The sequence below is a fragment of the Daphnia carinata genome, chromosome 5 (genome assembly GCF_022539665.2).
Source record: "Daphnia carinata strain CSIRO-1 chromosome 5, CSIRO_AGI_Dcar_HiC_V3, whole genome shotgun sequence".
In the NCBI taxonomy this organism is placed as follows: domain Eukaryota; kingdom Metazoa; phylum Arthropoda; class Branchiopoda; order Diplostraca; family Daphniidae; genus Daphnia; species Daphnia carinata.
This window is the reverse complement of record NC_081335.1, coordinates 1,225,812-1,247,191: the sequence shown is the minus strand read 5'-3', so window position 1 is coordinate 1,247,191 and position 21,380 is coordinate 1,225,812. Positions and strand designations below refer to the sequence as shown.

The 21,380-nt window shown below is 40.4% G+C and overlaps 6 protein-coding genes and 1 long non-coding RNA gene across 8 annotated transcripts; 4 read left to right on the top strand and 3 right to left on the bottom strand.

The window, feature by feature from the left end:
* Positions 1–49: 49 nt before the first annotated feature.
* Positions 50–3,246, bottom strand: LOC130696197 (beta-galactosidase-1-like protein 2). Its single transcript, XM_057519275.2, has 14 exons — positions 3,208–3,246; positions 2,912–3,144; positions 2,670–2,855; positions 2,463–2,607; positions 2,139–2,405; positions 2,036–2,081; positions 1,825–1,971; positions 1,561–1,751; positions 1,252–1,499; positions 1,113–1,190; positions 913–1,044; positions 597–837; positions 471–534; positions 50–205 (listed from the first exon to the last, which is right to left on the bottom strand). Exons 1-14 carry the CDS (start codon positions 3,229–3,231, stop codon positions 186–188), a joined length of 2,022 nt encoding a protein of 673 aa, XP_057375258.1. The 5' UTR covers positions 3,232–3,246; the 3' UTR covers positions 50–185.
* A 528-nt stretch (positions 3,247–3,774) lies between these two features.
* LOC130696196 (beta-galactosidase-1-like protein 2) lies at positions 3,775–7,067 on the bottom strand. The gene is made up of 14 exons (XM_057519273.1): positions 6,931–7,067; positions 6,629–6,861; positions 6,387–6,572; positions 6,174–6,318; positions 5,840–6,106; positions 5,729–5,774; positions 5,516–5,662; positions 5,253–5,443; positions 4,947–5,194; positions 4,811–4,888; positions 4,596–4,727; positions 4,287–4,527; positions 4,151–4,214; positions 3,775–3,931 (listed from the first exon to the last, which is right to left on the bottom strand). The coding sequence occupies exons 1-14, from the start codon at positions 6,952–6,954 to the stop codon at positions 3,912–3,914; spliced, it is 2,022 nt and encodes a 673-aa protein (XP_057375256.1). The 5' UTR covers positions 6,955–7,067; the 3' UTR covers positions 3,775–3,911.
* On the top strand, positions 3,788–4,561 carry LOC130696215 (uncharacterized). Its single transcript, XR_009002585.2, has 2 exons — positions 3,788–3,954; positions 4,021–4,561. It is a non-coding gene; the product is annotated as an uncharacterized LOC130696215 (long non-coding RNA).
* Positions 7,068–7,600: 533 nt separating the features above from the next.
* On the top strand, positions 7,601–9,206 carry LOC130696208 (leucine-rich repeat-containing protein 58-like). Its single transcript, XM_057519292.2, has 4 exons — positions 7,601–8,326; positions 8,405–8,621; positions 8,689–8,878; positions 8,953–9,206. The coding sequence occupies exons 1-4, from the start codon at positions 7,803–7,805 to the stop codon at positions 9,132–9,134; spliced, it is 1,113 nt and encodes a 370-aa protein (XP_057375275.1). The 5' UTR covers positions 7,601–7,802; the 3' UTR covers positions 9,135–9,206.
* On the bottom strand, positions 9,131–10,961 carry LOC130696205 (protein arginine methyltransferase NDUFAF7 homolog, mitochondrial-like). Its single transcript, XM_057519289.2, has 5 exons — positions 10,528–10,961; positions 9,911–10,402; positions 9,754–9,841; positions 9,643–9,698; positions 9,131–9,584 (listed from the first exon to the last, which is right to left on the bottom strand). The coding sequence occupies exons 1-5, from the start codon at positions 10,810–10,812 to the stop codon at positions 9,219–9,221; spliced, it is 1,287 nt and encodes a 428-aa protein (XP_057375272.1). The 5' UTR covers positions 10,813–10,961; the 3' UTR covers positions 9,131–9,218.
* A 70-nt stretch (positions 10,962–11,031) lies between these two features.
* Positions 11,032–13,699, top strand: LOC130696203 (ero1-like protein). The gene is made up of 9 exons (XM_057519285.2): positions 11,032–11,293; positions 11,446–11,522; positions 11,580–11,706; positions 11,768–12,117; positions 12,182–12,228; positions 12,304–12,396; positions 12,472–12,715; positions 12,793–13,098; positions 13,194–13,699. Exons 1-9 carry the CDS (start codon positions 11,174–11,176, stop codon positions 13,246–13,248), a joined length of 1,419 nt encoding a protein of 472 aa, XP_057375268.1. The 5' UTR covers positions 11,032–11,173; the 3' UTR covers positions 13,249–13,699.
* Positions 13,700–17,007: 3,308 nt separating this feature from the next.
* Positions 17,008–21,270, top strand: LOC130696199 (protein amnionless-like). 2 transcript variants are annotated; one of them, XM_059495208.1, is made up of 8 exons: positions 17,008–17,582; positions 17,660–17,800; positions 17,968–18,067; positions 18,149–18,364; positions 18,426–18,615; positions 18,685–18,979; positions 19,075–19,255; positions 19,423–21,270. In XM_059495208.1, exons 1-8 carry the CDS (start codon positions 17,283–17,285, stop codon positions 19,842–19,844), a joined length of 1,845 nt encoding a protein of 614 aa, XP_059351191.1. In that variant the 5' UTR covers positions 17,008–17,282; the 3' UTR covers positions 19,845–21,270. The 2 variants fall into 2 exon arrangements, with proteins under 2 accessions (XP_059351191.1, XP_057375261.1); XM_057519278.2 differs by having other exon boundaries at positions 17,010–17,582; positions 19,417–21,270.
* Positions 21,271–21,380: the final 110 nt, after the last annotated feature.

Here is a 21,380-nt window from a genome sequence, read left to right as displayed (position 1 = left end):
GGCTGAAGAAGTTAATGAGAAGGATAACGAGGACCGTTTGCAGTCATCGTGAAGTTTGCGGTATAGTTTATTTTTCCTTTTATTGTCATCTTGTATAATTGAAAATTTTTGTTTGTCTAGCAGGAAAATCTTTAAGGAAAGAACCAATTGAAATGCACGACGCTGCTGTACGGAAGTGGCTCGAGTTACGGATATTTAGGCGGACCTTGATTGAGAAGAAAAACAGTTAATTCTGCATTCATACAACGTTGGAAATTTAATGGCCACATCTAATAACGACCGAGGCAAACGCCCACACGCAGCAGAGACACGAATAGCCAGACCGGCTAGACGCATTGCGGTGCGCAATGCGTCGATCGTGATGTGAATCGGGTAGACACTCACGCGCACGATACGCATGACGGACGTATAACTATTTTCGTCATTTGGACACTTGAAACCAAACACTACCCCATTACCGCATAACTTACCTAAATCTGGCTGATCGGTGAACGAGATGGTCGTCACGGGCTCGAACAGGGACCAAACCAGAATCTGCAAGTAAAAACAAGCTCAGTTGAGAACTTGCCAGTACAGCAAAAGCAAATAGAACTTACGGTGTTGTCGCCACGGTTCAATAATGGAGCTGGAATGTAAAGAGTTTTCGTGGGACCAATGCCCGAATAGCGACCGATGTTAAAGCCATTCACAAAAACAACACCCCGGTTACCATCACCCCACCCGGTAGTCGTGATGTACGTGTCAGTTGGATCATCGGCAATCGTCAAAGTCGACTTGGTAAGCGTAGGACAAATGACAGTCGCTGGTGGAGCTGGAGAAGCATTCCAATTTGTCAAACTATTCGAATAGAATCGTAATTATTAAGCACAAATGTGTGAAGTATTAAAATAGCAATTGCAATTCATCTCTTACCTGCGAACCCAAGCTGACGTAAATTCCAAAGGAAAAATTGTATATCCAACGACTTCTTCGTTGTCCAGTAAAACAGGTCCTTCGGGTAAGCCTCTTTTCTGGTGAAAGTAACTTGGAGGGCCAAAGTTATTCCTGTAAATTGATTCTAAAATATTACTTGTTTTTCTAAATTTTTACCTAAAATGTTTTCTTCGTTTTACCTTCCCATGTTTTCTACTAGTAAATCAACTGTGTGACTGTTTGCAGAATCCTGAGTGACGAATTCAAATGAAGCATTCCTAACAAAGGAAGAATCGTACAAAAACATTCGAGGTATATAATATTAAAATTATCATTTACGCTGTTGCCCAAAAGCCAAAATTTCCCAACTGCATTTCACTTCTCCAGTCAGGTGTCAAACGCTGCTGATCCACCAACAAAACGGCTAAATCTCGTACGTGTCCGATTGTTGTGATGGTGTGTACTCCACCTGTCAACGTGGCTGCGTTTCGGTACAGAACATACCCATAACTCTGGCCGTTATTATTGTTGATCGGAAGGTCTTCCATTGAAAGCAAATTGTTCGACTGGATCTTCAAGTTGTTGGGCTGCAAATAGATGGTAAGATTTGCATTTCAACTTTGTTTTAAAGTGTGTTCAAATTCCTACCAATTGAAGAAGAAGGTCTTCTAATGTTAGATGTTCTGTTGCTTGGATTGGGGGGTAAGCAGTTTTGATACTTTCGGCCGGCATAGGGGGCATGTAAATGTTAGGAATTCTGTTGAATCTAGCAATGAGGTCTTTGGCAGCGTAGTATTTGTCAGTGTAATCGCCTGCTTCGGTCAAGGGTGAATCGTAATCTGAAAGATTTCCATAAAGAAAACAACGGTTGGGTGTATGATGAACGAAGTGGAAACGAAAGAATTCTTTTACCATAACTACTGATATCGGCAGCGTAAAATGGGAAAGAGGATTGCAAGTTAGCTCCGTTCATAAATCCGAAACTCGTCCCACCAACAAACATGTAGAAATTCACTGAACTGTTTCGGGTGAAGATACGTTCCAGAACGTAAGTGAAATCTTTCTCCAAAACATATTTACTTAGCTTAGCATACTCTACTTCTAGATTAGTGCAACTTAATACCATTTAAGGCCGTTCCATCGTGGTAGAGTTGACCCCAATGGTCAAACTAAAAGGAAAGCGCCATTATAATTAGTTCAGACGAAATTGGAACGAAAATACGAACCCATCCGCTCCAAAACTCAGCCACCATGTATGGCTTTGTTGGCTGTAGCACATCGAGGGCATCAAATTGCTTATCCGCCTCATAAGCGAAATTGGCTGTTTGTAATTCACCTGGAACAGCCCCCAAGTCACCGTTATTCGAGGGTGTGTCTGATGTGAAAAACATTTCAGTTGATCCTAATTCAATCATCTTGTCTCGCAAATGAATCAAGTATTGTGTTTCGGGCACCTCTGAACCCTCTCTGAAAGCCCCATATTCATTTTCTACCTGACAGTAAAACTTATAGCTAATAGATGGATATTTGAGTGAAAATTTGTAGTTTACTTGAAAGGCAATGATAGGTCCATTTCCTCGCTGAAATTGCAAATTAGCTACGCGTCGGAATACTTCTGTTAAGTACCCATCTGCCACCTGGAGGAATCCAGGATAGGAAGTGCGAACTTTCATGTCAGAATCACGTAAAAGCCAACTGAAGACAGGCCAAGCAATCAATGTTACTCACAGTATCGACGAAAATGTTTGAAAAATTACCTTGGCAATCCACCAAACTCCCATTCAGAGCAGATGTAAGGGCCTGGCCGCAAAATGACGAATAGGTCCTCTTGCTGAGCCATTTCGACGAAAGCAGTAACATTAAGAAAAGCTGACATATCATTTTGGCCTTCACTGAAATCATATTCTCCACGACGTGGCTCGTGAAGGTTCCAAGGCATGTACCTATAATTGCCTTGGCATTCATATGAATTGTTATCTGTTTCAGACAATTTACATACGTTTCAACAGTGTTGGCGCCAATTGCCCGTAGTTTTCTCAGTCGATCACGCCATTGAGTTGGGTGAATTCGAAAATAATGAACAGCTCCACTGATGATGTGAAATGGTTTGCCATTCAGTAGAAATCCATCTTTGCTGGCAGCAACGAGTCCTGATGTTCGTCCATCTGCTGTGTAATAATCATACCAGCTGACATCGTTCTGGGCATACACTAACAGTGGCAGAAGACACGTCTAGAAAGCATGCTGTCAAGTTTAACATTCCTCAACTCTGGTAAGCTTTTTAATGAATCTTACCAATAATCCTATCAGCTTAGCCATTTCCTTTGGTTTTTAAGCAACCACCTGTGTTGTGGTGCCTTATTTATATAAGTCTAGGTTTGTTTACCTCATCCAACCGACGTTATCGTGATGATAAAGTGTTTGTTACATGATTTGTGGTGGGTTTTTCATGCTTATCCAGCTAACATATTTACCAGACAGGTTCATTTTTCCTAGAGTTATTTATGCTTCTGTAAGGTAAACTGAAATTTTCAAAACATGCCCTGCTTCAACAGATAAACAAATTTTGATTTAATTTAGCTGGACCTTGAAATTTAAATTTCTTTCCATGGTAGGCCTAATAATGAAATTGTGTAGCCCACTTGCAAATTATGTTTCCACAGTTTGGCTTTCTTAATTCTCAGTGCAATCTTTTATCTTTTGCTTTACGTAACTAATAACCCTGAAGTTTAGACTCCATTTTTATTGTTGACTTAGTTGCACAGTCAAAGGTGAAAACAAGTTTTCTTATGTTTTTTTTTTTCAGTTTCATGTATCAAATAAGTTTATAAAATCATAGGTACTTAACTAGGATAAAATATCTTTTGCAGGCAAAGGAAGGTAATTTATTGGACTCTTCTTATCATATTAGAAATTCAAAAACAATTCTCTACTGAGCAACATTTAAAGAAGAATACTGCAGATATCGAAACGTTGATGTCAAGATGCGGCGGCATGGGTTACGGTTGAATTGGTAGACCTTAAGTGTATAAAAGAAGTCAAGTATTATTAAATCATTCAGATTATTCTAGAATGCAAAACTGAACACGAAATTTATATTAATTACAGGACAAGAACCCTAGTCAGAATATATCTTGGCATGCATCTCTCATAGACGCATACGGATAGCTTCTACTAGCGCTATTTTAGTGGTTTGGATATTTGAGATCAAACTCTGCCATATTACCACATAACTTACCTAAATCTGGCGTGTCGGTGAACGTGATGGTTGTCACGGGATCGAACAGGGACCAAACCAGAATCTGCAAGTAAAAAACAAGTTCAGTTGAGATCTTGCCAGTCCCGGCAATACAGAAGATACAAATGGAACTTACGGTGTTGTCGCCCCGGTTCAACAATGGAGCTGGAATGTAGAGAGTTTTCGTGGGGCCGATGCCCGAATAGCGACCGACATTAAAACCATTCACAAAGACGACGCCTCGGTTACCATCGCCCCAGCCAGTAGTCGTGATGTACGTGTCGGTTGGATCATCAGCAATCGTCAAAGTCGACTTGGTAAGTGTAGGAGAAATGACGGTCGTTGGTGGAGCTGGAGAAGCATTCCAGTTTGTCAAACTATTAAAATAATCATTTACTAAGTACAATAGGTTAGGTATTTAAAAATCAATTGCGATTTGACTTACCCGCGAACCCAAGCTGATGTAAATTCTAAAGGAAAGATGGTCCATCCAACCACTTCTTGGTCGTCAAGCAAAACAGGTCCCTCTGGCAAACCTCGTTTCTGAGCGAAGTAGCCAGGTGGGCCAAAGTTATTCCTGTAAATTGAATCATCAAGGAAATTGCCGTGACCCTTGGACAAGTAGATACTGTATATTTATTTATTTATTATTTTTCTTACCTCGCCATGTTTTCTACAAGCAAATCTACAACATAGTTGGTGTCGCCTTTATCAGCGGTAAAGTCGAATGTTCGATTCCTAAATGGAAATATCAGTTCGGAATTAATGTATCATAACGCTTTTTAAATTAAGTTACTCTAGTGGCCAAAAGCCGAAATCATTCAGCTGAATATCGTTTTTCCAATCAGGTGTCAAACGTTGCTGGTCCAGCAGGAAAACAGCCAAATCCCGGACGTGTCCAACAGTTTGGATGGTGTGTGCACCTCCTGTCAAACTGGCAGTGTTCCGATACAAAATATAACCGTAACTCTGGCCGTTACCGTTGTTGATTGGAAGGTCTTCCATGGCCAACAAGTTGTCCGATTGGATCACCAAGTTATTCGGCTACACATCAGTGGTAAGATTAAATTCCAATTTAAGTTCAATTTGATTAAAGCATTACCAACTGAAGGAGAAGATCTGCTAGTGTTAGATGTTCTGTTGCTTGAATTGCGGGATAAACGGTTTTCACACTTTCGGCTGGCATAGCGGGCATATAGATGTTGGGAATTCTGTTGAACCGAGCAATGAGATCTTTGGCAGCGTAGTATTTGTCGGTGTAATCACCTGCTTCGGACAGGGGTGCATCGTAATCTGGAAAATATTCAATTCATTGCACAGTTAAAAAAGAATGGCAGAAAAATATGAGAGCTCTGGAATGCGCACCGTAGCTGCTGACGTCAGCGGCGTAGAAGGGGAATACTGGGAGTTGATTGGCTCCGTTCATGAAGCCGAAGCTTGTGCCCCCGATAAACATGTAAAAATTTACTGAACTATTGCGAATGAAGATCCGTTCAAACGTATAGGAAAACTCTGGTTTGAAACAAGAAATTATAATTATAAACTCATTAAATTTTTAAAAACTATAATTTGGTTTACCTTCTACAGACGAGCCTCCGTGGTAGCCTTGCCCCCAATGGTCAAACTAAATGAAAGGAGGAGTAAATTGAGAATCCTCGTTATGCTTAACTGAAGATAAAACCAACGAACCCATCCGCTCCAGAATTCGGCCACCATGTAGGGTTTGCCAGGTTGAAGTATATCGAGAGCGTCGAATTCTTTATCTGCATTATTTTGGAAATTGGCAGTCTGTAACTCGCCAGGAATTGCTCCTAAATCGGCATTCTTCGTAGGTGTGTCGGACGTGAAAAACATCTCTGTCGCTCCCAGTTCAATCATCTTATCTCGCAGGTGAATCAAATATTGCGTGTCATGCGGTTCGTCCCCTACTCCAAAAGCTCCGTATTCGTTCTCCACCTGATAAGAAAAAATGTTAAGGGCTTTGAGTACTCAATTAATCGATAAAAGCTTCTTCGGCACCTACTTGAATAGCAATAATGGGACCATCTCCTCGTTGAAATTGCAAGTCGACTACGCGTCGGAACACTTCTGTCAAGTACCCATCTGCCACCTCCAAGTATCCGGGGTAGGAAGTACGAACTTTCATTTCGGGATCACGTAACAACCAGCTGTAGAGCGCCCAAGTGTTATAAGAAACTAATTCGATTTCTGTTACCAGGAAATTGTTGAAAATTACCTTGGCAACCCGCCGAAGTCCCATTCAGAGCAGATGAAAGGGCCTGGTCGCAAAATGACGAATAAATCCTCTTCCTGAGCCATTTGGACAAAAGCGGTCACATTAAGGAAATAGGACATGTCATTTTGGCCTTCGCTGAAATCGTATTCCCCACGACGAGGCTCGTGGAGGTTCCATGGCATGTACCTAGAATTTCCATGACATTTGCATAAATTTTCATTTGTCTCAGACAACTAACATACGTTTCAACGGTGTTGGCCCCGATTGCTCGTAGTTTTTTTAGTCGATCACGCCATTGGGTTGGATGAATCCGAAAATAATGAACAGCTCCGCTGATGATCTGAAATGGTTTACCATTCAGAAGAAATCCGTCTTTGCTGGCAGCAACGAGTCCTGACGTTCGTCCGTCTGCTGTGTAATAATCATACCAGGTGACATCGTTTTGCGCCCAAACGAGTAGCGGCAGAAGACAAACCTAAAAAAGTCCCCAGGAAAGCATAAGGTAATGGAATTAATTTTCTTTTCGTCGTGTTTATGAACTTACCAATATTCCCGTCAATTTGGCCATCTTCGTACTTTGTAGTCGTCTGACCACATCAGCTCGTTTTGGGAGGACGTAAGTCAACTCACCTGGTTTCTTATCGCTTATTTAAATCGATAACAAATATTGCTGATAAAAAACAAACTCATTTTATTATGCTGTGCATAAATTTGAACATCTGTTGACGCAAAACATAATCCAACAGGTAATTCAGCTCGTCGCATTACGTCAAGTATTAGATTTGAATGCATTTGGAAACGAAAATGAAAATAACATTTACAACAGATTTTTCCAAATATTTGCATAGAAAGCTCATCTGAATCGACGACGTGTGGTATAGAGATCAACGTTGGCTGGCAACAATATTTCAGCCACATGTCATATAGTAACAGAGAACTGATGATTTCTCTAGGCATGTAATACAACGTCATTTTAATTGCATGAAATTTAACAACCCACTTATTTTATCCTTAATTTGTTGCTTAAAACGTAAATAATTTGTCGCATTTGATGGAACGTAAGGACTAGAAAAAAAAAACTAAACCGTTCTTTGATGGAGAAATATATCTATTTTAATTTTTCAAGATCAGACTTCACTTATGAATCTAGCACTATAGAAAGACAAGCAGCTGACGATCACGTGATAAAGTTTGGGTTTTGTCTATCATCCCTCTGGGAAAATTGTTTACGTAAAAGGCGGAACCTTGGATTGTCTGCAGAAGTTGTTTGGCTTGGTAACAGTCTTGTGCGCACAAATCTGGTGGTGTCAATTTTGTCGATTTATAGCAACGAATTTATTGTTTTGTATATGGGTTTTTAGTCCTCTCATATAATTTTGTCTTAGCATTATTGAATCGCCATCGTTGTTACTAGAAATGGCAAATTATGTGGACTACACTTACTCGTCCTCAGACAGTGGTGAATCAGATTATACTGGCAAATCTCAATGCCTAGATTTTTCTTATTCAATGATCAACAGTGACACTTTGTCCGCAAAGTTAGAAACGATCACTAGTGAGAGAGGATCTCACCTGCACAAAGCAAATTATTATGAATCTATGATATTGCAACATAACAGACTGACTACACTCCCTGATTCTCTAATCCACTTTGTTAACATCAAGATTCTAAATTTGTCTGGGAACAATCTTACCTTCATTCCGGATTTGATTCTCGAGTTAAAAAACCTCACATCTCTCATTGCCAAAACCAATCGTTTGGAAGATGGTGGCATTCCAAAAAATTTGGGTGTTTGCAAAAGCCTCAGAGAAGTCAATTTTAGTGGAAATAATTTAACCCGATTTCCAGAACAGCTTCTAGAACTAGATGGACTCCGATATCTTTATATAGGAGGCAACCACATTTCAATGATTCCCAATACAATCGGGAGACTACAAAGGTATCTGCAACCAAACCTTTTCTAAAGTATTCATCTTTCATGGTAGTATATGTATTTTCATTCATCTTAAATACACAGGCTAAAGGTCTTGTATTTGGGCGGAAACTGCTTAACAGATATTCCAGCAGAAGTTGGTCAACTGGCAAAATTGCAAGCCCTAGTGTTATCTGAGAACCAGCTTGAGAGCATTCCATCTACAATTATTCAATTGAAGAAGCTTCGAACCCTTTCACTACACAAAAATCAGTTAACTACACTACCACCCCAGATTGTGGCTTTAAAGGAGCTAATGGAGGTATATTATGATAGCACTTTGTATGTAATTTTTTAAAAAATTATTTTTTTTTGGTGATGAATTACAGTTAAGTCTGAGGGATAACCCTTTGGTGGTTCGCTTCGTACGTGACCTAACCTACAACCCACCGACGTTACTAGAACTGGCAGGAAGAGTCATTAAGTCCAATTGTATCCCCTATAATACTTGCGAGATACCACAACATTTGGCAGCGTATCTCGGAAGCGCTCATCAGTGCGTCAACCCAAAATGTCAAGGTATAACGCGAATTACTTCTTCATTGAGTTACTTCTAAAAACAAATCGGTATTTATACGTTGATTTCGTTTCAGGAGTATACTTTGATAGCCGAGTGGAGCATGTCAAATTTGTCGATTTTTGTGGGAAATACCGCATTCCGTTACTCCAATATCTGTGCTCTCCCAACTGCACTAAAAATCCCGTCTCTTCATGTTGTCCAGTTGATTCTGAAGATTCTGATGAAGGCAGAATGAAAAAAGTTCTGTTGGGTTAATTCGTGTTCACTAGAAGTTTCCAATTCATGTATTCTCAGTGTTGGCGGTTTTATTACATCATACATATTTCTTATTCCAAGTAGCTAAACAAACCCCGGGGGAGGATATCGTTCGAGAATTTTTTCCATCACAGATGGATACAAAGCGAGAAATTTAAATTTGCTTCCCATTTCCGTTGGATCTGTGAGCATCTTATAAGCTGATTTTAAATTACGAGCTACATCTTCGTCCCGACAAGAAGCTAATAGTTGCTCAAGCCTCAGATCTATACCTACTCTCGTTAAAAAATCCTTCTGGTCGACTGTGCCATACGTAAGATTGGCTTTCCAGTCTTCGAAAGCTCTAGGATGCGTTGCTGCCCACTTAAGTGCGGCAAAATCTACATCTGCGGTCAAATCTGCTCTTCCAGGATCCACAAGAGGATCGTGGAGTTTATGATTCTTAAAGCCCTGTCACCAAAAGGTATGATATGCACTGCAATTTAAATAACTTGTATTAGTATCTTACCCTAAATGTATCAGTTTTGTCGCCTTCGTGTCCATAATCAATCACTAATCCAATACCTAAAGCAGACGTCTTAAATTTTCAAAATTTGTTTAAAAATAAAATAGAAACAACCTCCATCTTGATGGATTCTGGCAGCCATCGCTTGGGTTATGATAAGACTCTGCGGGCTTACTTCTAACTCTTCTCTGCTTTCGTTATCCTGTGTTTAAAAGAAATATTTATTAGGAACCAGCAAAATCACAGATGACTGCAAAACGATTTAGGGTACCAGACGATAGAGGCAGGCAGGTGTACGGTCGCGAGAAATGACATAGCGCAAGGTCAGATCTTCTCGATTTAGGTCGATTAAAACTTCTCTCCAACTTTGATCCACCTTGACCAACTTGTGAATCGGAAGGGCATCGAAGAACTCGTGAGCCAGGAAAAGCGTGAAAGTACGAGGCAGATCGGATATGTGGTTATACCACCGTACTTGTGACCCATATAACGATATTGACTGTTTGTAGTGTTGGGAGCCTTGAGGTAGTTCGGGGGCTTCCTGCATTTGACTTGGACACAGCTGCTTCTCTTGAACCTGACCTAAATATGGACTGACTTCAACGAGGCTTACTGAGAAATCTGACCCGGCTATCTTGAATTTGGAAAACACCCGTAGGATGTCCGCCATTAATGTCCCTCGTCCCGGACCTAATTCGGCGATCTGAAAAGGTTTTGGTCTTCCACATTTGGTCCACTCATTGACAAGCCAGACTGCAATAAGCTAGTTGAAAAATAAAGCATCCATCAACATGGGCATTCCTGCAATATTGAGAAGGATTTTGAAAGTACCTGCAAGAATCTACCAATTATAGAGCATCTTCAAATGTATGTCTTAACCCATTATACCTCTCCAAACATTTGTGATATTTCTGGTGAAGTTATGAAATCACCTGTTTGTCCAAACACATCTCGATTCATGTAATAACCAGCAGTGGGATTAGTTAGTACTTCTTTCATGTAGTCAGCCACTGTTATAGGGCCTGCTGCTAAAATTCTTGCTTCTATCTGTTTAAGAAGTGTATTATTTCCCTTATGGGTGGTCCTTGCCTTGTCGCAGAAATATCGACGATTTATTGCAAAACCTATCTTTTGGCTGAGATAAGCCACTAGCCGTTTCGAGCACGATTGCATGTTTGTCTGAAGTACCAATGAGCTTCCGGATATGTTACGTCACTTATGGCCAAATGTATAAAAGAGTGATATCAGCATGAACGATTTTTACCCTCAGAAATAAATAAATCGAGCTAATGAGAAACATACACGTAAGCAGGGACGGCGATCGTCTGCTAATCAGCAAATAGTAAGAGGTTGCCATGGTTACTAGTATACGTCTCCTATAGAAACGTCACGTTCTACCGCAATCGGCGCTTACGTACCATAGCCGCTCTAGCTGTTCTGTTGGTCTTAAGTTTCTTCCAGAAAGTTGGAAGACTTGGATGAGTAATCTTCTTGTTTTTCGAGTGCCCTGTTTGCGTATGGTGAATGAGTGAAAATGACGAACACCTTACTTACGCTTTTAATTTTTTGTCTTGTTCCTGTCTGGTGTCAGTTTGGTTTTCTACCTCCCAAGTCACCAGCTTCACCTGCTATTGCTGATAGGTGTTTTTGTGAGGTGAGGAAGAAAAACATAGGTTTCTTTAAAGTTTTTTTCTGAACCTATGGAATATGTACCATCAAGGGTGACATAGTACAATAGTTGTTCATATTTACAGTGATTTTTCCTCTGCCAATGCTTTATTTTCTCAATTTTATATTCAATTTCAGCTAAAAGGCAATGTGGATGAATGTGAATGTAGTGTTGATCTTGTTGACAAGTTCAATAACTACAGAGTATATCCAAGGTATAATAGAGCTCTAGATAACATGTACAGCAATAATTTCACACAATCTTTTACTAGGCTGAAAAGTTTATTGTCCAAAAATTACTTTCGGTTCTTCAAGGTAAACTTGAGAAAACCATGCCCATTCTGGCCGGATGATGGGGGTTGCGCATCATCAGCTTGCGCAGTTGAATCCTGCACAGAGGTTGGTTCATAGTGTGCTCTCTCACATTCTTCGTATGCATTAGTAAATCATTCTGTTGTAGGCAAATGTTCCTCGAGAACTTTTTCAAAGTATAAAAAATAAGAGCAACTTATTTGGACCTGTAAACAATCCAAAATTATCAAGTGAATCACAAGATGCTGGTAAATGTAGTGAAGGTAGTGATGAAGAGTTAGGGTACCTAAACACCACACTTACTAAACAAATGTCGGCGGATCTTGCACTCTGGAAGCTGCACGACGATTCCCAGCATTCATTTTGCGACGTAGACGATGACAACAGTCAAGACAGCGTCTTTGTCGACTTGCTTTTGAATCCAGAGAGATATACTGGTTACAAGGGGCCATCTGCTCAACGAATTTGGAAGACGATTTACGAAGAAAATTGCTTCAAGTAATTTTATATTTGAAAAATAGAAATGTCTCATGGTGTTTCATGTTGGTGTAATTTTTATTAGGCCTAAACGAGGGTACGGGCCTTACATAGATTCAACGAATGTTGGAGGTGAAAAAAATTTTTAATTTGTATGTTTTACCCAAAAAAAATTTCTGAAATGTTTCCTCTTAAAATTTATCATAGATTTGTGTTTGGAAAAACGAGCATTTTATCGTGCTATTTCTGGATTGCACGCCAGTATCAATATTCACTTATGTGCTCAATATCTTCATAACCGTAAATTTTCATATCTTTTTTCACTCACTTGAAAGCATAATGTGTCAGGCGATTGCCTTTTGCACGATTTTTCAGATGGTGTACCCGGCTTACAGCGTTGGGGATTAAACCTCGAAGAATTTCAAACTCGGTTTGATCCTGAAAGAACTCACGGTGAAGGTCCGAAGTGGTTGCGCAATCTCTATTTCCTCTACCTCCTCGAGTTAAGGGCGATTGCAAAAGCTGCTCCATATTTGGAGCAACTACCTTTTTATACCGGAAACGAAACAGAAGATGCAGAGGTCAACATCGCTGTTCACGATCTTCTAAATCAAATAAAGTAATCACTGGGTTATTTTTTCTTTCTCTTTTGCTTGCTTATTGTTTTTTCAATTTTGTTTTGATATACTGTGGCAGGTCATTTCAGCCCCATTTCAATGAGTCGTCCATGTTTACGGGGGGAAGTAAACAGGCCCGCAAACTGAAAGAGGAGTTCCGTCATCATTTCCGTAATATCACGCGCATTATGGATTGTGTCGGCTGTGAGAAGTGCAAAGTTTGGGGAAAGTTGCAAACTCAAGGCCTGGGAACGGCATTAAAGATTCTATTCTCCGGTTCATTTGACAAAGCCAACCCAACAGCGTTCGACCTCAAATCAATGAAGCGGTCCAGATTTCAGTTAACCAGAAACGAAGTAGTCGCACTTTTTAATGCCTTTGGAAGGTAAAAGTTAACAATTTTATTTTATGGTTCACGTTGCATTCTGTTCCGTGTTTTGTTTACTTCTTTAACCCTTTATTTTATTTACTTCATTATAGGCTGTCGAATAGTATATACAGTTTAGAGTTGTTTCAACAGGCTGCCCTTAATTGAAAAAAGAAAGAACATTATCCGTTCTGCCTTCCATCGATGTCTTTGAGGATATTTTGATTGTTTTACGGCGCACGGAGTTGACATCGTCATGGATCTCTTTACAGAAAATATTCTTTGATTGTCCCCAAATTTCCGTTTATTTTCCTGTACGTGACAGATATTTATTAACTCTTTATTCAACACAGAGATTGGTATGCATGTAAATGTATATTTTTCATTGTACTTCATGGCTGGGAACCAAACGTCTCGTGACTGTTGGTTAGGTATAAGCGGTTAGCAACTGGTTGTGATTGCAACTTAATTCTTGGAATCTTTGGTTAGATGGTTTATGACATTTTGAGATTTCATTTTGGAAAACTTATTACTAATGCCTTTTTATTCATAACTTGTAAACTACATAGTACAGGACGGTTCCTATTTGGTCTTAATAGAGACATTCATGTTAAGCAAAGGTTGCATATTTTGCACTATCAGGTTGTACTCATAACCATGTATCCAGCATTATCCAATCTGTTATGGTTTGCATTCGACCATGCCATCATCGGGTCGGGTGCCACGTTGGAGTTCAGTTGGGTAAGTTTCTACGATGACAACATTGGAATTTATTTTTTAATAACCTAAATTTGATAATTTTTTGTTAGTGATCGCTTATTGCATGAATTTTGCGATGAAATTTTAACTTGTTTGAGACAGTAAATAAAGCAATATCTTAATTACATCTTTAATAACAAAATAAACTAAAAACATGGCAACTAGCATTCACATCGAACAGCTGAGCGGCATTCAGTTCGACTGAAGGCAAAGCGCGGTAGAAAAGAACCTTCGTAAGAAAGATCTTCATTTTTCGATGACACAGTGAGAGGGCGACGAGAATGTGTGCATCATACATTAAAAAGATATTGTGAACTTCACTGGTTCTCCAGCTGTCATCCTAGGTGCAAGTCTTGTTCAATATCTTTGCAAAGCTTGACGGAAATTGGCGCTGGAAAGCAGATAAAGGATTGATTGAGTGTAGAATTGATGTCACCTAGTCAGAGAGTGATTTGAGTAGCATGCAAACGACGCAGTGAGGGCAAACGGCCAAAACGTGGAACACCAGAAAGTGAGGCAGCCAGCAAACCATGAAGATGTACACAATGACGCCCAGTTGTCGGGAACTTTCCGTTCTTTCTGCTAAATCATCATAGTCTACGTGGCTGTAGTTATGTTTTCACCTTGATGATTCCTAGACTTTGTAGCCTGCCTGCAAACTTGTTGTGACCTTTTGGTGATAGCTCTTTTGCTGCCCAGTCGTGTTTGCTGGATCGACGATCGACAACGTCCTCGGCGTACCCAATCTTCAGCAGTGCGCAATACTCATAATATTTTGCACTGTCCAATTCCCCTCGCAACTGAGCTATTGCTGCATAGGATTCGCACAAAATGTCACTCTCCAAGTAAGTTAACAATTTTTTGTCAAGCATTTTATAAGGGTGAAAACAAGAAAAGACGTGTGATGTGAATGATGCCATCGTTATTCAAAACGTAGCAAATTCTCGCTGTATTTGTTAATTTCGTTTAAAAACATATGGTATAGGACGGGTCTAAAGTAGCCGGTAGATCGAAGATCACAATGGATGGATTAGCCTAATGTATTTATTAGGGTACCTATTGGTAACTTCCATTTCCCCTGAAGGCAGGTGATCTTTACACCGACTCATGTAATACAAATGGCCTTCATTACAATTTGCGTTCTTAATTAAATGGTATTTTTTATAGTATTTTGCAATTCAGCCCGATAGTTTTTTGTTTTTCTAAAAGCTACAGAAAATATTGACAGAGTTCATTTTTTTGCTTTTATTTTAATTTTTTTTTCTGGGAAAATTTTCGTAACTCAGAACAAATTATAATTTTGTTCTGCGAAAAGGCAAAAAGATTCATTCAGTACAGTTCTCTGAAATATTTAAATCGAATTCTTTCTGTACTCCCAGAGGACGAGGGTCCACATAAACAGAATCCTCCCCGCAATCTTTCCATAATTTAATCGACATCAGCGTTTAAGTAACAGGCCATTGGTGCGCTGCAGTATAGTTGAACCATAACGCTAGTCTCTGTTGTCTGTGAGAAAGCTTCAGGGTCTGTCGCTAGATGGCAGCATAGCACTAGGATAGGAATAACAATTGTCAGAAAAAAACATATATTATTTGAGTTACTTAAATGGTATTTTTAAAATTATATTTTGCAATTCAGCCCGATAGTTTTTTGTGGTTTTAAAGCCACAGAAAATGTTAACAAAGTTCATTTTTGCTTTTGGGATCTAGCTTTCGAGGCATTACACACGTTACACTTTTTCCCAGTCTAGTATCCCATCCGCTTTACCAACAGAGTTTAAGTTCTTGATCTTACTTGACTGCAAGATTAAGGTGTGGGTGTCGTAAGAGAGTTTCTAAATAATGTGCACATACACTTTTTGTAAGCGCACATTTGCAATTAAGATGATTAATCTCTGTGAAGGTTGGAGTTTGAATACCAAATTGGAGTTGAATATAATCGCTTTCCAAAACAGGACGGCTTTTCTTGTCGTTATTCCGCAGATCCACCCTTTCGTCTCGTGAGTCATAGTATGGGAAATGCAAAAAGGTTAAATATGGTTTGATTTCAAGTGGATTGAAAGATCAAACTGTATGTTATCATATTTCTGTGAAAAGACGAAAAGTTGTGTGTGATAGTATCACTTAATACGCACCAAGTTTCATGATTGGCACACTTAATTGTGATACTGTAGCATTACTATTGCATAGGATTTTCCCACCCGATAGTTGCATGAAATCGCAAATCCAGGTTCTACTAATATGCAGCTACTTGACAGACTTGAACCTTTGCAAGCGGCGTGACTTTCAAAGGCGTTAGCCAGTACCCCACTGCCAAGACCGTAACTCATGTAATCTAGGTCACTAAATCCTCTGTTCTTGTGCACTTCTTTGAAAATAACAGGAACTCAAACTGTCGTAAGTATTTCTATTTAGAAGAGCCATGAAATTCGGAACGTTTTATGTATTTTTTTTTTCCTTGTTTAATTTTGTATGGCTTGGATGCCATAGAAGTTGCACCAGCCTACACGTGTTAACACACACAAAAATCTTCGGTAAAAAGGTCGAGAAATTGGTGCCAAGTTTTTTTTTTGTGGGCATGTTTATGTCTAAGCAGCGTGCAGTCTTCTTATTTTATTTGCTTTCTGTGATTCATCTGTTGCCCTGCTTTTCACGCATCGCAAGGTTTTGGAATTTAAAAAAAAATTTATTTCCACTTTTATAGGTTTTTTGTGACTTGTACGGAACAGCTGACCCGAGCGAATTCTTGGTTTACCCCACTTTGAATGGATTACTGTGATTTGTGCGGAACAGCTTACCCTATGCGAATTTTCGGTTTACTTCAAAAATCATTTCAGGTAATGGCTTTATAGCGCGTAATTTATTCATAAGATCTAATAATTCAAGAAGAGGAATGAAACAAGAAAAGAGAGGGAATGTCGTGGCACCGTATCGTGTTACGTGATTTCAGGTTATCTGGTTTCAATTCATCTGATGCTATCACACCGATACAAAAGAGGGGAGTTTGAAATTTAATACGAGTCGACTCACGTGGGCGTTTTCTTTTTGGACGGCCCCTCTTCGTGGGTGATTACACACACGCACGACACGGGCAGTCTGTAATCAAGCGCCGCAAAATGACGATGGCCATCCGCCGCTCTGTGATTTACTACTTGGCTCTATTAGGTGGGTTCATCGTTCAAATCGCGTTAAAGAGATACCAGGTATGCTATTATGTCATAGGATACTGTCACTAAGCCATTTATCCCTTCCGCAGTGTCCAGCAGAATATCCGTGTTGACCGATGCTTATATCAAGGAATGGCATCCGGTCGATACCGACTGGCAAAACAGGAACAACTGGGAAGGCGGTCAACTTCCGTGTTGGCGCTCACAGGTCATCCTGCCCGAAGAAGTGGTCATTTCCATCTTCCTCAATGGAACCGTTGCCTGGAACGAATTAGTTATGCCACAGACAGGTGAATTGGTCCTGAACGAGCTCACACTCAATGCAGACACACAGGAGCATTGCAATAGCCAGGAAGTCAAATTCAAGAATTGGAAACCGAGCAGTTGGTTTGACCCTGACCGTTGGCAAATTTCCGAATCAGATGGAATGGTCATTCCGCAACCGTTGGCCATTCCGCATTCGGAGAGGATTCCTTGTGCTCAGGACAGCGTTCACTTATCAAAAGGGCATTCACTTTCTGTTGATTTCAATCGAATCAACTCTCTTACTGTAGGCCAGGTCAAATATGGAGATCAGGTTGGTGTTGCTAACTCGATATGTTTGCCTCAGATGTACGACGTTGGCTATTTTTGTTTTTTTTCCGACTATTTCAGCTGTTAACTGTGGAAGAATGGCGAAATCAGCTCAACGGGCAAGAATGGAAGTACCAAGTACACAATCCACCCCATTTGGCTCACGTTAACGGAACTGAATGCCAGGACGTCCTAGGTTGTCGTTGCGGTCACGACGTTGACGTAAGTGTTGCAAAAAGATGTTTTATAGTTGTCTGCAAGATGGCGCTCCTATCGTTGGCGCCATAAAGTTCATGCCTTCGAGTCCAGAAATCTATTTTGTGCTATTTTCTGTTTAAGCTTTATCTTGTATTAATTATTGTTCCGTTTTTCCTGAGAAACTCTTTTAGGTGATCCAGATGGTGTGCAGCAATGCAGGAACTCTGTGTAGTAATCAGCTTGAATGTCCTGACAGTTTTAGGCCACCTGGTCACTGCTGTGACATGTGTGGTAATTCTCATCCTGTCTTGTTTACCATGGCACACTTTGTCTATGTTGTTCTATAAATATTCGCCTCTTTTGTTTATGTAGGGGCTATGATGAAAGTTACGGTCAATGAAAGAACATTCACCAAGTCTGCCTTTGATCGACTTGTCTCATCTATGCTGGTTGAAGATGGTTGGCCAGCCAGTCAAAGCTATTCATACCGAACAGAAGAAAATGTTCTGCATGTCACGATTGTGGATAATACCACAAACGAGAGAAGCATAAATGCTGCCAGCAAAATCTACGATTACTTAAACAAAGGTGTTGCCTGTCAATCAATTTCACATCTAAACATTTGGTTTAATGTAAACAATAAATTAAGATAAGGAAAGCAGCAATCTCTATGGTATTATGGCACTGGAGATGATTAAATCTGGTCTTTCACATTCTGCTGTTCACCACTACACCCCAGAAGAGTTACATCTCATTGCGTCCAATTTGTCGACCGTGTTCGCCACATTCGTTCTATTGGGAGGTGTGGTAGCTGGCATCTATTTTTACAAGAGGCAAAGGTATAGACATTTTTTTCTCCTCTGTGATCGATCTTAGGCTTATCATGTCTTTTTTCTTTATGGTGACAGGTTTACAGATTCGCGTGAAGAGCTTTCCGTAGGGTTTGCTCGTTTCCAAAACGACTCTGGAAATGTGGAGATAGCTATTGACGCAAGTTTTGAACAAGCTTTGGCTCGTCCCACACTCGATGCTTCGTGCAACAGGCAGGAGCCAACTTCCCCCTTCACGGAAGCTCCTGAAATTCCCAACACCTCTTCGGACACTTGTCATGGAACTAGTGTCAAGGCAGCGCCTGCCGCTTGGAAGAAATTTACGCGCGCATTCACGAACCCTCTCTTTGGCGACCCATCGGCTGCCGCCAGCGTAAGCCACACACACAAAAAAAACACATACATAACGTCACACTGACACTAATATGAAACGACATTCTGGAATGTTGATGTCTTATTTATTTATAGCGCATGTCGGCGAGGTGGACCATGTCATCACTCATGAAAACCACGGCCACTCAGGAAAATCCCATTTATAACATGGATATTCCAGATTCATCGCCAGCGACATCTGACATCCCAACCAATCCACCGAGTGTTACAGTAGACGATCCCGTTGATGCGATTGTGGCGCTTCCGGCAGCTACGGGTAATGAGACATTTTTTTTTTCGTCTTCTGGTTGAATTGATGGAAATATTCCACAACCACCGGAAGGCCTGGGGAATTTTCATATTGTTTAACCTTGCCTGGAAATGATTCATATGAAATTTTATTTCTCCGAAAAACTATTGTGGTTTTTATTGTGTCAGTGGCAGGTCGTGCCGATGAAGCGGAAGGAGAAGGCGTCGCTGAAAGCAACGCTCCACCGCTAGTTGACGCTTTTCCAGCGGTTTCGGATGACGAAGTTTCTCTTCCTGCCGAAGGGGTTTCGGTCATGGAAGACGTGTCTCTGGCCGAAGAGACCTCAGCCGCCGCAGAAAGCGCCCAATCTCCGTCATTGAATACGATTTCGAGTAATAACAGCGCTAACGGCTCCAAGCATCCGTTGAAAAGGCTGTGGAAAAAAGCGACAAAAAAATTGAGCCTAACAGCAAGCAGCGATCCGACCGGCGCTTTGTCGTCGCCTCAATCTTCCGATGCGGAACCAACGGCCGAGCGTTTTACGGCCCCCCAGCTGATGGGCCAGCAGTGTGAGGACGAAATGCAACTGACGCTAGCCGAAGAGACGGACGAGTAATTAAAAAAGAAAAAATGAAACATTTGCTGCTAACGCCATCCATCGCAGAATCACGTAACTAACAAAATTACCCTTTTTTTTATTATTTATCCACCATGTCTAAGTAGTAAATGCAGCCTTTTATCGTAGTACTGTTTAATAATCAAGCGGGTAGAGCTATTGAAAGTCGACATCCCGCATTGACCTCGCCATAATTCCAGTTAATCAAAAAGAAAATAACTAGTCACGTACATAGATACAGTGTAACCGATTGCACCCAAACGCCAATAACTAGCTATTCGCATCAGCGGTTCCAGCTGCTTTTGTAATATAGCGGAAATAAGGGAGTGCATTGCTAGATATGAAGGAATAATAGGACACAAAAAAAAAAAGAGATCTTCTTATAGATAGCGGACTGAACGAGGACTCCTTTCTCTGTTCAATGACGTTGTACAACAAACAAGGAGGAGGCCAGCGTTTTTCACAGTGCATGTTTTTCCCTTTATTTTCTCTTTGGGCTGTCTCTTTTCTGTTGCCTTCTATACGTCGTGTGTGATTAATGATACGATGACTTGTTCGATTGGCACCCGCCCCGAAAATGCTGTCTAGGCGACACAATTACTATCCCGCTTACACATAGATACTGGTAGCATTCCCACCCTCGTCTTCTTCTCTGCGTGTGACCTATAGCAATCGTATTGGTGCAGTGGCGACGTTGCCAAAAAGATAAAATGTATCCGACACACATAAGGGGAACGGGTTGATTGCGCTTCATCATTCTAGTTCGTTGCTCTTTCGCCCCCCATTCCGTTGGCCGCGTACCGACCGACGTCTAAAACAGACAATGCAATCTACGACTAGCCGCCCGGTTTCTAAATATACATACAAACGTATATATACAGACAACAGGCCCATCTAAATAGTCTCTTCATCTTAGCGGCGAAATGTTTCTGCAGTCCCTTCAGCCGCATTCATCTTGTTGAATGTTTGCGTTTCCCCTCTTTATCTCTGCCTTACCGTCCACAAGCTCGTCTAATACCTTTTAAAAAGAAAAATAACAATAACCGTTGATGTAATTTGCCGTGTGTTTTTTTTTTTTAATTCTTTTCTTTGGAAAACAGTCACGGTCTGCGTGTGGGAATGGATTGACGGATGCTGCACAAGGGTTTTAGCCAACAGATAGATACCTAATAACCTAATAGAAAAAAAAAAGAAATTCTTTTTCGCGTGCTGAACTTTATTTTTTTTTTATGGGAAAGGGCGGGAGGTCTGTAGCTAATCGTCTTCCAGCTGCCCCCCCCCCCCCTTCTTTTCCCGGCCGGTCCGCATTTAGCAACTGGCCGACGCCTCTGCGCATGTTATTTCCATTTTCTTTTTCTTTTTTAAAGACATGTCTTTTTCTTAAAATAATAATAATAATAAAAAAAATGCATATGTAAATCACAAACGGTTGAAATTATTCAGTTTTTTTATTTTCTCAGGAATGACAAGAGTTTATAACATTTGTCGGAAAAAATCTAAAAAAACAAGCTCTATTTTTGATGGACGTCGTCAAAT

Excerpts from the sequence above, each read along its gene's own strand:
- LOC130696197 (XM_057519275.2), bottom strand. The coding sequence starts at position 3,231 with ATGGCTAAGCTGATAGGATTATTG. Across the intron at positions 2,856-2,911 it reads GGCGCCAACACTGTTGAAAC|GTACATGCCTTGGAACCTTC; the intron begins GTATGTAAATTG and ends AGGCAATTATAG. Across the intron at positions 1,191-1,251 it reads TTTGGCTTTTGGGCAACAGC|GAATGCTTCATTTGAATTCG; the intron begins GTAAATGATAAT and ends TTCCTTTGTTAG.
- LOC130696196 (XM_057519273.1), bottom strand. The coding sequence starts at position 6,954 with ATGGCCAAATTGACGGGAATATTG. Across the intron at positions 6,573-6,628 it reads GGGGCCAACACCGTTGAAAC|GTACATGCCATGGAACCTCC; the intron begins GTATGTTAGTTG and ends TGGAAATTCTAG. Across the intron at positions 5,444-5,515 it reads CGCTGACGTCAGCAGCTACG|ATTACGATGCACCCCTGTCC; the intron begins GTGCGCATTCCA and ends AATATTTTCCAG.
- LOC130696205 (XM_057519289.2), bottom strand. The coding sequence starts at position 10,812 with ATGCAATCGTGCTCGAAACGGCTAGTGGCTTATCTCAGCCAAAAGATA. Across the intron at positions 9,699-9,753 it reads CAGAATCCATCAAGATGGAG|GTATTGGATTAGTGATTGAT; the intron begins GTTGTTTCTATT and ends CGTCTGCTTTAG. Across the intron at positions 9,585-9,642 it reads ACAAAACTGATACATTTAGG|GGCTTTAAGAATCATAAACT; the intron begins GTAAGATACTAA and ends TTTTGGTGACAG.
- LOC130696208 (XM_057519292.2), top strand. The coding sequence starts at position 7,803 with ATGGCAAATTATGTGGACTACACTTACTCGTCCTCAGACAGTGGTGAA. Across the intron at positions 8,327-8,404 it reads ACAATCGGGAGACTACAAAG|GCTAAAGGTCTTGTATTTGG; the intron begins GTATCTGCAACC and ends TTAAATACACAG. Across the intron at positions 8,879-8,952 it reads CGTCAACCCAAAATGTCAAG|GAGTATACTTTGATAGCCGA; the intron begins GTATAACGCGAA and ends ATTTCGTTTCAG.
- LOC130696203 (XM_057519285.2), top strand. The coding sequence starts at position 11,174 with ATGACGAACACCTTACTTACGCTTTTAATTTTTTGTCTTGTTCCTGTC. Across the intron at positions 11,523-11,579 it reads AACTACAGAGTATATCCAAG|GCTGAAAAGTTTATTGTCCA; the intron begins GTATAATAGAGC and ends ATCTTTTACTAG. Across the intron at positions 13,099-13,193 it reads CTTTTTAATGCCTTTGGAAG|GCTGTCGAATAGTATATACA; the intron begins GTAAAAGTTAAC and ends ACTTCATTATAG.
- LOC130696199 (XM_057519278.2), top strand. The coding sequence starts at position 17,283 with ATGCCACAGACAGGTGAATTGGTCCTGAACGAGCTCACACTCAATGCA. Across the intron at positions 18,365-18,425 it reads CTACGATTACTTAAACAAAG|ATAAGGAAAGCAGCAATCTC; the intron begins GTGTTGCCTGTC and ends CAATAAATTAAG. Across the intron at positions 19,256-19,416 it reads GGCGCTTCCGGCAGCTACGG|TGGCAGGTCGTGCCGATGAA; the intron begins GTAATGAGACAT and ends TTATTGTGTCAG.